The sequence below is a fragment of the Copadichromis virginalis genome, linkage group LG23 (genome assembly GCF_057382275.1).
Source record: "Copadichromis virginalis isolate Kocher_CV1m ecotype Utaka linkage group LG23, C_Virginalis_male_GT1.1, whole genome shotgun sequence".
Taxonomy (NCBI): Eukaryota; Metazoa; Chordata; class Actinopteri; order Cichliformes; family Cichlidae; genus Copadichromis; species Copadichromis virginalis.
In genome coordinates, this window is record NC_140639.1 from 50744233 (window position 1) to 50756884 (window position 12652).

The 12652-nt window shown below is 43.2% G+C and overlaps 1 protein-coding gene across 1 annotated transcript; it reads right to left on the reverse strand.

The window, feature by feature from the left end:
* Positions 1 to 59: 59 nt before the first annotated feature.
* On the reverse strand, positions 60 to 4569 carry tceanc (transcription elongation factor A N-terminal and central domain containing). The gene is made up of 2 exons (XM_085448116.1): positions 4476 to 4569; positions 60 to 4319 (listed from the first exon to the last, which is right to left on the reverse strand). The coding sequence occupies exon 2, from the start codon at positions 4312 to 4314 to the stop codon at positions 3343 to 3345; it is 972 nt and encodes a 323-aa protein (XP_085304242.1). The 5' UTR covers positions 4315 to 4319; positions 4476 to 4569; the 3' UTR covers positions 60 to 3342.
* Between the last annotated feature and the right edge of the window lie 8083 nt (positions 4570 to 12652).

Below are 12652 nucleotides of genomic sequence, written 5' to 3' on the forward strand. Positions count from 1 at the left end.
ACTGCGATCCTCCAAAGTGTTCCAGAATAAGCCAGAAAATGACAGAAAGTATAACAAAATCAAAGATTTCACAGTTTTATTGAATTATATTAAGATTTTTGTCTTGTTTTTGTTTCGTTAAATACACGTTTACTACTTCAGGCCTCTACAAACCACCACTATGACATGTTTGTATTAAGAGGTTTTAAGCAGATATGAATCGTTTGAAGGGATCATAATCCACAAACTGCAACACCGTCCCTCCTGCACTACAACAACAAGTGCAAATATTAAACATTTATGCACCTCTGTAGGTTTATTCGTCTGCAGAAGTAAAGAGCTCAGACTAATGTTTTGCAAATATGTACGAGAAGGAAAGGAGGTACAGCTGTGGTAAGAAGTTTACATACACTCTTCATGAGTCACATGGCCATTCTGGGCTTTTAATTATTCGTGGGGCTGTTGAATGATTGTACTACACACATGTTTGATGAGTTTAGAAAACTAAAACTGGGTGCAAAAGTTCAAATTTATTTTGGATTTTCTCTAAGCCACACAGGGTCAAAAGTATAAACACACACACTCATATTTGGTTGTTGCTTTGCCAGTTGTACTTCAACCAGATGCTTTTCATAGCCATTAACAATCTTTGGGTATAATTCTGTATATTTTATTAATGATTCTTCCCAGAGGAGTGGAGTTCATTTAAATTGGTTGGTTTCTTTGCACAGCACTGGCTTTTAGTCATAGTCCACACATTTTTAGGACTGAGGTCAGGACTTTGAGAATACCTAAGATTAATGTTAGCCTGCTCTATCAATTTCAAAGCGAAATTTGATAAACTTGATGTGTGTTTGGGATTATTGTCCTGCTGAAACACCCGACTGTGTCCAAGTTCCAATTTGAGGTTTACTTGAAGAATTTGGAGGTAATAATCCTCCTTCTTCATTATTGCATCCACCTTGTGCTGTATACAGAACCACTGGCAGCAAATCAGCCCAAGAACATGATGCTACCACCACCAAAACATACATCATCGGCTTGTCCATGTGAGCAACTGTTAAATTTCATTTGACCTTAACAGTGTCAACTTTGGACCAGGGGATAGAACTCACTTTACCTTGGACAGTGACACTGGTGTTCCAGGATTTTCCAGTCCATTTCAGGCTTGAGCCTTGGTGGTTCCTGGGCTGTTCTGGAATATCCTAACCAATTTCATCCTAACAAATCTGACATTCTGGTTCTTTTTCCAATGGTGACACATCTGTACAATTGTTTGAACTGACAATTATGGAATCTGCAGTTGCTTAGAAATGGCTCCAAGAGACCTTCCCAACTTGCGTATCCATCCATTCTCTTCCTTCCTTCCTTTTAACCAATTCAGGGAACCAGGAGGGCTGAAACCTATCCCAATTACCATAGGATAGAGGCGGGGTACACCCTGGACAGGTTGCCAGTCTGTCGCAGGGCTAACACAGAGAGACAGACAACCATTCACACTCACATTCACACTTACGTGCAATTTAGACTCATCAGCTAACCTAACCCCACTAACTGGACTGTGGGAGGAAGCCGGAGTAACCAGAGAGAATCCAAGCAGACTTGGGGAGAACATGCAAACTCTACACAGAAAAATGGTTGATTCAAACCCAAGACCTTCTTGCTACAAGACAGCAGTCCTAACTATCTCGCCAACAGCTGCCACTCCAACTTATGTAAATCTACAAGTCTCTTCAGTGAGTTCCTTGAATTTTCCAGTTGTTCTGAGTATTCTGAGTCAGTCCAATGAGTGCTGTCAAACAAATCCTTTTTATGCTGCAAAGATAAACTCCCTGCTGCACCCAATCATAATCCCTAATGAGGAGCTAATAGGCCTTAGCTTTGTTAAGACGTTGTAGAACCTGCAGCACATGACTGTTCTTTAGAGTAATTAAAAATGGATTCCATACAATCGTTCCACCCTTAAAACAAAACAGCTCAAAGAAACCATTAAAAGCCCAAAACTAGCATCACAGCCATGCCCTTGATGAGCAGATGTAAACTCCTCACCACAGCTGTATGTGGCTGCAGAGCATCAATCTGACAGGTCACGCCACTAAAATGCTCCTTATCTACTAAAAAGATAAGGAGCACGTGAGAGGAGATGGATTACAGACAAATGCACCAGTGTTGAGACACCAAACACTTACTGGAAAGATATGGTTTGTTTTGTTTTTTCATATTTGGCCATTTTACCTTCGGCCATCCTGGAATGAGTCTGCTGCAAAGATCAGAAAAGCTGCAGTGGGCCAGGACGTGACATAAATAATGACGCAGGAAGAACAGCTGAGGATAAAAATAAGTGATTTTCTCTGTAATATCTTCACACACACATAAAGACTGCTTCATGTGACATCACAGTGACGTGTATGTGAGTCATTGTGCCACGCTGGCTGGAGCACCACGGGATATCCGCCCCTCCGGCTGCTGGGGAGGGCAGATTACTGGCTCACATGCTCAGAGTACTTCGGGGGTCACATGTCTCATCTGCTGGATTCAGTTTGCCACAAATGATACTGTAGAGCAGAGGCATGTTTTAAAGAATTCCCCGCCAGTGGTCAAGGCATTAATGGATCTTTAGATCAGTAATGTAAGAGAGAGCGGCCAGTAAAAGCAGTTAAATGAGCTACTGTAAGTAGAAATAAAACGAAGGGCTATTACAGAGAGTAGAGACACAGGAAATGATTCAGCGGGAAGAAGATGACGACAGCTGCTTCTTGAAAACCCATGGTTTCAGTCGGAGACTGCAATGACTTGGCATTTCAGCCAGTAAAGATACAGTTTATGCTTTCAGCTGTGGGTTTGAGTGGTCACTTCATGAAAGACAAAGCACAAATCCTGTGGGAAAAATCTGGTTTAAACCACAAGTTTCCACTCTGCATCCCATGTGACCAATCCTCCTGTTTCAGAGCTGAGTTTATGACACTCAAATCATGTAACTGGTCACAGGAAAGCCTTTATAATACCAAATGATGTACTAGGGGTGCAATTTTACAGCGGGCAGAACAGCTGAAACAACCAATCAACTAAATGGCTGGTGATTCATCTGCAACAATGGCAGATTAAGTCAATGTATTATGTAAATGTGTAAAGAAAAGCCTTCAAAATGTATTATTTCAAAACTAGCAACACTGAGTATCTGAGCTAGGAATCTAAGAAGGTCATGTTCCAGATTTCTGAACATTTTTAACTCCATAGACGTCAAAAATAAGAAAGTAAATCATTAATGAAAGTTCTACACAGCATGACTGTTAAAAATCTGTTATTTTCATTATCAGTTAGCCTGCTCTTAGCTGCTGAGTCATGTATGTTATCCATGTGGATTCAGAGGCAGACCCAGCTGCTGTGGTACCACTGCTGGCCACACCGGCTGCAGGTCACAAAGGTCATTGCATCCTCGTCTGGGCCGCCCTGCCTCACCCACGCAGGCAAGAACAGAACCCCTCTGGACACCTGCGTCACCCTACAGTCGGACCCCCCGCATCTTTTGCAGCGAATCTTCTCCGTCCGCGTCCCCTCTATCCCTTGAGGAAGCTGCCTCTCACTCACGCCCTGGGAGGAGTACTCCTCCCTCAGCTGCCGCAGCTCTGCGCTGGCCATATCCTCCGCAGACATGCGGGCGAAGGCCTCGGGGGACAGGGAGCCGCTCAGGAGGCCCTGATGCAGGTGGCCGCTTTTGGGATTCCTCAAGTTGGCCACCTTGCTCCTCACACAGGCTTTATATTTGACCTGGTTGTGTTTATGAAGTTCGTGGACGTGCCGCTCGATGTCTCGCGCCAACTCAGCAGCCTTGTGCTGATCGGGGGCAGAGGGGCAGAGGGCAGCAAGGAGGAGCTGCACGCATTTGGTCCTCACGTTATCTGGAGATGAAGCAGAAGTATGAGCTTTGGGTCCAGGTTTAGCCTGCATAGATGACTGTTCTCCTGCAGCATTCCCCTCTCCACCATCACATGTTTGGGCAACAACCGCACCACCCACGGCCTCTTTTGGTAAAGAAACACCGGCAGGGAGCTCAGGATCCTCACTCTCCTCTGTGCACTTCACCCCTTGCCTGTCCTTCGTGTACTGTCTCTTCCACTTGGACAGCAAGCTCTTGACTGTCTTCTTCACGCTGTCATCATTGCAGGTTCTCAGGAGCCTGTAGAGCACTTTGACGATGTCCGTTGTTTCCAGCTGTTCCGCTGTGACGTGAGACTTCTGGAGGTCACCAAGGAGGGTCATGATGTTCCCATAGCTTCTGTCTGCACTGAATTTCTCTATCTGAAGAGCACAGCGGAGCATCTCCTTTGGATCCATCGTGGCTGCAAAGACACAAAAGCAAAGATGAAACAATGAATGTTTTTTTCTTAATGTGGTGATGTTTGCCCCTCACTGCAAAATGAAGCAGTGCTCTCCTGAAAGCACAGCAGTATGTACCACTTAGAAACACATTAAAATAGACTTTTGCACGTGTTTACCTGAGTTCCTTCATGGTTTGCAGTTTCTTCCTGCTAACAGTGAACCTAGCAAACGTCTACACGGGAGCAGCCATGTTGAATGTGTCTTCACGGGAGAAAAATGCCAGCATTCACCTCTAGATGGAGCTGTAGCCTCACAAAGAGAGGGTAGTGCAGGTAGTTTCCCATCAGTTTCTTAAAATGGAACTATATGTATATGTATGTATGCAATCTTTTTTCCCTAAAAACAGGGATTGATGCAATATTATAAATGAAACCTCTTTGCAATGAAAGTGACCCTGAATCCCCGAATCATCCTTTGAGTACACTGTGGCCTGTTTAATCTGAAAGTATCCCAGCAGAGCCTTCCAGCTGTGCTGTCAGTCTGTGATTTATCTAAAATGTACTGTGGGATTAGTGCTTTATGTGAGGATTTAGGTGTGTGCTTTTGGATTTTGCAGGTTACTCCCACGGCCAAACTTCTGTCTATTTTAACGCCTCTTTCCTGTTTTTCCCACAATAACAAATGTGGATGAACCTGCGCTAAACCACACGAGGAGCTGAGGGTGTTGTCCAGACAAAGTGTTCGATTTCAAATGTGTGTTGCATTAATGGCTATTATTATAGCCTTGTGTTCCTTCTTTTCAGCCCCTGAGATCGAGATGAAAGATATTTGGTTCGGCGTGCAGAAACGTGTAATCCTCACATCCAAGCAGCCAAATGACCTGCAGACAGGAATTTAGTGGAACACATCTCGTGACAAGATGAGGCAAGTCTTTCAGCTGTGCTGCAATTACATGTTGTGATGGAAGAAGATGATTGAGTGTTTAGGATAATTCATGGTTGTGGAGCTAAGACCAGAAACGTTCCAGCGGACGTATCCGTTCGCACGTAGTTGTTAGTATTTCGTGGAAACCTGGAACATGGTTTGATGTAATCACACCATCGACGGTGACGTGAATGAGAGAAAAATGGAGGCTTAATTGCATGGCTGAAAGGTTGATTATGTATTAATTGGATGTTGTCTGAATGGGAGCATATCTGAATATTGACAAAACAATTCAATAATACCTTTAGGGATTTATGGAGTGTACGGAAATTGCTGACGTGATGAGGGAGGCTGATTTAGTCTGTGTTTGTTTTTTAGACAGTTTGCCTATTTTGCTGCTTTATTCCCTTTTTCCCAACAGCACGGCATATTCATCATCATTTTTTGTTTCCAAACATGCAGCACTGACTCACTCGAACACACTCATACTAACTACTAAAATAATATAACGAAAAGGAGTTCGTGCTTTTCATGGTGAGCAAAGAAGACCAAATGTAAACTCACCGCTAGGACTGGTTTGGACCCTCTTTTGGCTTCAGAACAGCCTCAGTTCTGTGTTGCACAGATTCAACAAGCTGGTGGAAACATTCCTTAGAGTTTTTGATCCATATCGACATGATAGCATCATCCATTTGTTGGCTGCACATGGCTCCGTGATGTGAATCTTCTGTCTAACCACATCTCGTTGGTGCTGCATTACGCTGGGATCTCATGACTGTGAAGGATATTTGTAACACAGTGTTTAATCCTGGAAGCAGCCAGCAGGAGATGGTACACTGTGGTCATGACAGCATGAACATGGTCAGCAGCAACACTCAAGTAGACTGTGGTGTTTCAATAAGGCTCAGTTGGTACTCAAGGGTCGAAAGGCCTGCCAGGAAAATATCCCCTACACCGTTACACCAACACCAGCAGCCTGAACTGAGGCTGGATGTTGTTTATGCTAAATTCTAAACGCTGGAGCAGAAACGTTTGGTGAACTTGTGAAAATCTTAGACTCAGTTTTCTGTTAGCTGGCAGGAGTGGCGCCGGGTGTGGTCTGCTGCTGCTGTAGCCTTTTTCTTTTACCTTTACATTCAGAGATGCTGAGATGGTTGTAATGAGTGGTTATTTTAGTTACTGTTGCCTTTCGATCAGGTCAAAGCAGTCTGGTCATTCTGACCTCAGCCATCAGCAAGGATCTGAATGCACAACACATCAAACCTTGAAGTAACAGAAGACCACACCCAGGGTCGCCGAGGCTACGATTTACAAACGCTCACCAAAAATTGGACATTAGAAGATTGAAAAAACGTTGACTGATTTGTCTCAATTTCTAACGCAACATTCAGATAGTAGTACACATTTGGAGTAAATAACATGAAAGCATGGATCATGCAGGCCTGTATCACCAGTTGGTGGTGTAATGGTGTGGGGGATATTGTAGAGACGATTATAGCGACTTATCTTGCAACATAAGGCTAAAGGTAAGCACAAAAATAAACGATGTCAAGAGGCGTTCCTTTACACAAGAAACAAATCATAAAACCCTCTACGTTTTCAAAATCTTAATTATAAGGACAAATGTTTTTGTACAGTCCTTTATAAGTTACTTGAGAATATATGTATTTTTCTGCCCATGTAGGAAGTATTATTTTCACATCTGAGGTGCTGGTTTCAACAAATTTGGCGATAGCTGCAGTGGCAGAAGTTGTAAAGCCTTCCACGACTCCTTTGACTGTGAATTGCATTCATAAATTAGAGATAAACAGAAACCACGAGCTTTTTATTCACTGAAGCACTTTTAATAGTCCTGCCAAACCATATATGTTATTATTCACACAAAAGCCCAGATGAAATGTAATTAGACGAGCAGGGCGCCATTATGCAACTGCTGGTGTGACATCACCCTCCTGATCTTACATTAAAATGTGCTTTCAAGATTCACGCAGCTGGGGCCGATAGCAGTGCAGGCCTCAAGGGAAAATTGATTTGGCGTCTCTTCGCATAAAAGCTTCTGGTTCTCAAGTTCAAAGAGCTGCTTTTAAAACCCCAAATGGAAGTTAAAGCTTCCAGGAGGCTTTTAGCAGCGTTAATGTTTAACTTTTCTTCTCTGGCTTGAGGAGTTTTCTTTGAGCGTGTGAGGAAATGTGCCGTGTGGGATATTCGAGGTTCTGTGAGCGAGCTTTCTTTTGTTAAGTGCATTTTGTGAACTAAAACTCCAACCTTTTACTCAAGCAGAAGGATCCTGAGTGTTGACCCCCTCCGAGGTTTGGATTGAGATGGGTGGGGTCCGGCTGAGCCATCAGTGGATACGTGTAAAACTCCTCTTTCTGTGGTTAAATACATTAAACCTGCTAAATTTTGAACCCTCAAACACATGCGACTGATTTCCATCACAAGAGTCACAAGACTCCTTGCATCTTATCAAGTCATATCAGTGCGGCCTGCTTGCACTTGTGCACTTTCTTATCAGTGGGAATGGAATTTTACCAGCACGCAGCTGCTGTGACAGCCGAGCGCCGAGAGGTGGCGCTCTCTGCACTGCGCTGGTTTGAGCCCTATGAGGAAGTGGAGTCCTGCTGTATCACATCCTGCTCTTGTTGTCCCCGCCTTCTAGATGGCGTGTACGCATGAGCGCACACACATACGCGCACACACTACCCCGCCCTGAGCTTGAGAAATTCTGAGGAGGAGCAAGGCCTTCTTGTTAGAGTGATCAGCTTTTTCATGGTCAGACATTCATGACAACATGGTAAGTCCCTGCACCCGCAACCACGACCTGCAAATACTCCCAACGCTGCCAAGTGCATGTGTGACAGACAACAAAGTGAAAAAGTGTTCAAAGCAATCGTGAGTCACATGCTGCTGAGTGAGTGTCAGTGCAATGATAAACCTTGTTCTTCACAGGGTGAGAGGAGGTTAGAAAACAGGAAGAGCTACGCATATTTGCTTTTTCTTGGCAGAAGTCTGATCGGACTTTTCGGTGGAGGAAGAGGAAATGTTTTTTTGTTTTCTTCCCATTTTTGACATTCCAAAGGAAAAAAATGCGAACTTTACCACAAACAGCAGCATATTTATTGTTACCTATTTGTTTAAAGTGAAACGAGTTTTATCATGTAATGCTCTATAATTAGAGTGCTTTGCCTTTCAGATGTTATTAAATATGATGAAAATGATGTGTTTTATTTATTTATGTGATCTCTCTGTAAAAGCACATGCGACAGAGACTGTGGGGTTTTTATGCTGTGAGAGCAAAGTCAACTCTTATTTTGTATCCATGCTTAATGCTCCTGACAGGTCGTGTGTGTGTGTGTGTGTGTGTTGAGAGGGACTCTGGCAGTACCCTACCCATCATACCCTTCCCATCCGTCATTACCTTGAGGGTAATCACTGATGACTGGATTGGATTCTGTTTGTTTTGCCTCAGGGTTCATTCTGTTTCGTCTGAAGCGCTGCAAAGATTTTTCTTCTGTTTGTGTGTGTGTGGGAGGGGCAGGAGTAAGGGGGGGGGGGGGGTTAATAAATGTTATAAAGAGGCAAAGTATAGACAAAGTGTTGTTTTTTTAGCTTGTGCTTATTTGGAGTCCTGCAAACCCCGAAGCAGGAAATGAGCCTCCCCAAACATGAAACCGCTAAGAGCACAGTTGCTATGTCTTCTCTTGCTGATCATGAAAATTTTCCCATTTGATTAAGAAAAAACCCCTCTGTTTTATCAGAAGCGATGAGGAAGTGCAGACGATTGTGACTTGTTTGTGCTTTGCTCAACAGCAGAGTCAAAGCAGAATCACGAGACTCACTCGAACCCTTTTCTTGATTATGGTGAAACAATGCTGTGCAAGGTACTTTTTTAAGCAACTCAATTTCATAGCGTCTCTTGGGATGTGACGCAGCACTTGATAGCAGTTCAAAGCAGACTTGGGGGCTCAAACTGTGCACTCTGAAATAGTTTCATTAAATTGTTTCCTTTTGTATAACTGCCTCTGTTAACCCTTTGTACCAAAGAGAAAAATTTAGCATTGATTTTGCTATTCTGATCCTCTGAGGGTTCAACCATATGTTTCCTCCCCTGTACAAATAATTATCCACATTGATTCATCACATTTGTTTTCCCATGAACGCCCCCTTCCTCTCTCTCCCACACACACACACACACACCAACTGGACGCATGCTCTGCCTTATGGGAAATCCACCAGCCGGTGGGCCCGGGTTACAAATAACCACATCCTCCCCACGTTGCTCACAGTTGTGCAGCATCCACTGGACTTTTGTAATGTGATCACAGCGGAGGTCTGAGGCTCAAAGTGTGCACAGGTGTGAGGTCCTGCTCTTTGCTTTGGTTCAGCTGCGTGTGACATCAATTACACTCAAATTTAAGACACACACCAAAAGACGAGTCTAAGGGATTCAGAGCAAGTATGTCTGATAGATGATGACACATGTTACTCACGGTAACCACATGACGTCCAACTGCAACTGAGCAGAGAAAAGAAAAGAAACCAAACTTCTCTGCCCAACAAATACAATTTCGGTGACTCATGAAAAAATGCTCATATAGGTCTCAACTAAGCTCGCCTGTGTCACTCCTGAAGCCCACCAACAATCACAAATAAGCATCTAGTGTTGGCTAACATCGTCCTTAACCTTGTTCTTCTACACCTCACACAGTTGGCAGAACAGTTTATTTTATATAGCATTTTAAAATAAATTTCACTTGTGCTGCTGGTGGTTTATTTTTAGCATTTGTTGTTCTGTGCTCATATTTGGACATCTTAGGGCAACAAGAGCAGGAGCAAGAGCCCAAAGAAAAGGGCAGCCATTAGTGGCAGCAGACAGTAAGGAAATGGGGTGGAAGTGGGTTGCAAAGTGGTTTGCAGTGTAGCAGAAACCTGCTAATACTTGCTTAAACCACACGTCCTATATATGATTGAGTAATAGGATGACCAAGTGTAACGCAAAAACATCAGCTGACGGGCACTGACACTGAAATCAGGCGACTTTACATAATATTTGTTGCCATTCACAAGCCCTTCGTGTCTACATTTCAGTGTTTTTTTTGTTTGAAATATTTTTTCAATTCAATTTTAACAGCAGTCACCTCAAACCACTTCATATTTTAAGGTATAGACCCTACAGTAATACAGAAAAAAACAACAATCAGACAACCCCCTATGAGCGAGCAGATGGCAATAGTGGGAAGGAAGAACTCTCTTTTAACAGTAGGACTCGGGGGGGGGGGGGGGGGGGGGGCAGCCTCCTGCTGCGACAACTGGAGGGTTCCTTATTCTGCTTTGAATTTCCCATTAATTTAATTTGATTTATATAAATGTGTCATTAGATATAAATATCACACGAGGTTGGCTCCGGCCCACTGTGTGTATAAACGGTTCCTATAAAAAATAACATTAAATAATGCTGGAAAAGGTTGACAGTGCTAATTATTTCTGTTCTGATTCGTTGACTTCTGCAGCAATTTTGCAAATCATCACGCACACATATCAGAAAGATTTTTCACTTTCTCATAAAATGTAAACCCGCACATAACCGCCCCCCACACACAGTTAAACATCTCTTTGTAAACAACATTTAAATAGGTGTGACAAAGTGAACGATAACAGCTGAAAGTGCCTTTATCTGGGAGGGCGCTGCCTTGTGTGTGAATGGAACAATAGAAGGCCTTTGTCTGGTGTGAGCCATAATATCTTCTTTCACCCCGACATGAAGCAGAGGCAGGACATATCGAGCTGTTTCAGGGACCAGCTTTGGTATAAACTCCTCGGAGTCTAAATGTCCCAAGATAGCTCTGTTACTTTTTAACATGAGAAAGTTCCCCCGCGAGAGATTAATGATTCATCCAATACGCACTTTTAGCTTTTAGGGGGAAAAGGTTAACACAAGGTAGGGGATACACGCAACAGTCAAACTTGTGATTTATTGTTTTTCAAAAAGGAAAGGACAGAGAGTGCACGTTCTGTCCTTTTTTTTTTTTACATTTTTAGCCGGCCTCCCCCTCCCCCTCCCCTCTCTGGTGATTTCCGTTGGGTGATTGAGCCTGAATTCCTGATATCCCACAGTTAAGATTCATAGCCCTGCGGTGTGTGTGGACAGGACACTTCTTAACCCCTTAACTTTCTTTTACCTTTCCCTTTTCCTCGATTTTTGCTTTTCTTTCTCCTTCCTTTTCTCGCTCTCCTTCACTTTGCTGCCCCCACCACCACCACCCTCCAAAAACCCCCTTGTAGATTTACTAAATGCATTCCTCCCCTCCCCTCTTACATCCTCCTCTCGGCGCCTGTCCTCCACTTCAGCTGTCTGCTGGAGGCACGATCGGGAGGCGCAGTGTGACACAGAGTATGGAAAGCTGAAGGTAGAAAAGAGTGGGGAAAGGAAAAGTGTGGGATGAGGTGTGCTTGTGAGACTGTGCCTGGGCACAAGCCATGGGAATGTACACACACATTTTGAGTTCATGTGTTTGTGTTCACACACACAAACGCGCATGCATGCTCTTACAGATTGCTGATTGGTCATGTGTTAAATACAACAGCAGCCAACGGAGTGCAGGAGTCATCGCCACTCCCTTTGAGTAATCAGTAAGGGGATGTACAGACACACACACACACACACACACAAATGTATGTATGCACACAGACACACACAACAAACACAAACTGTTTTATTCGAGATGAGAGAAAGCTGTGAATAGAAAACGTGTTATAAGCAGTGGAATCACACCTACAGTTCTGATTGAACAAAAATAAAAACATTGAAAAATCATTGCGTTGTTGGACTTCGCTTTCATTATCATACAGCAACACAATATAAGTGAGCAGCTGTTAACACAACGCCGCATTCAGTCTACGTAGAGAAAAAAAGGGTTAACATGAAAGCAGTAAACGCACCTTTACTCGTTTCATTACTTTTAATATTTAGTCAAACAGTCTAACTAAGTACGGTGCGACTAGTAGCTCAAATCAAATCACTTTTACTGTCACATCACATGTGCAGGTACACTGGTACAGTACAGGCGAGTGAATCCTTGTGAATCTGAGAGTAATAAATATCTGTGCAATATAAGAGTGTATGCATTACTGGATGTGTATACTAAATATGTTTTTCTACGTGTGTGTGTGTGTGTGTGTGTGTGTGTGTGTGTGTGTGTATACATATTTTACAAATTAAATAGAGTAAACAATAAATAAAATATATAAAATATACAGAGGTTGGTAGTTGGATATTGTGCAAAACAAGTGGACATACATACAGTGTGGAGTGCATAATGTTGAAAGCTCGTGTTAGCTACAGACGTGACTGTGGTCACCGAACATGAAACGCATCTCTAAATTCAAAAGGCCGCACGGCCAAATTTATCCGCAGTAACTCTTTTTCTGT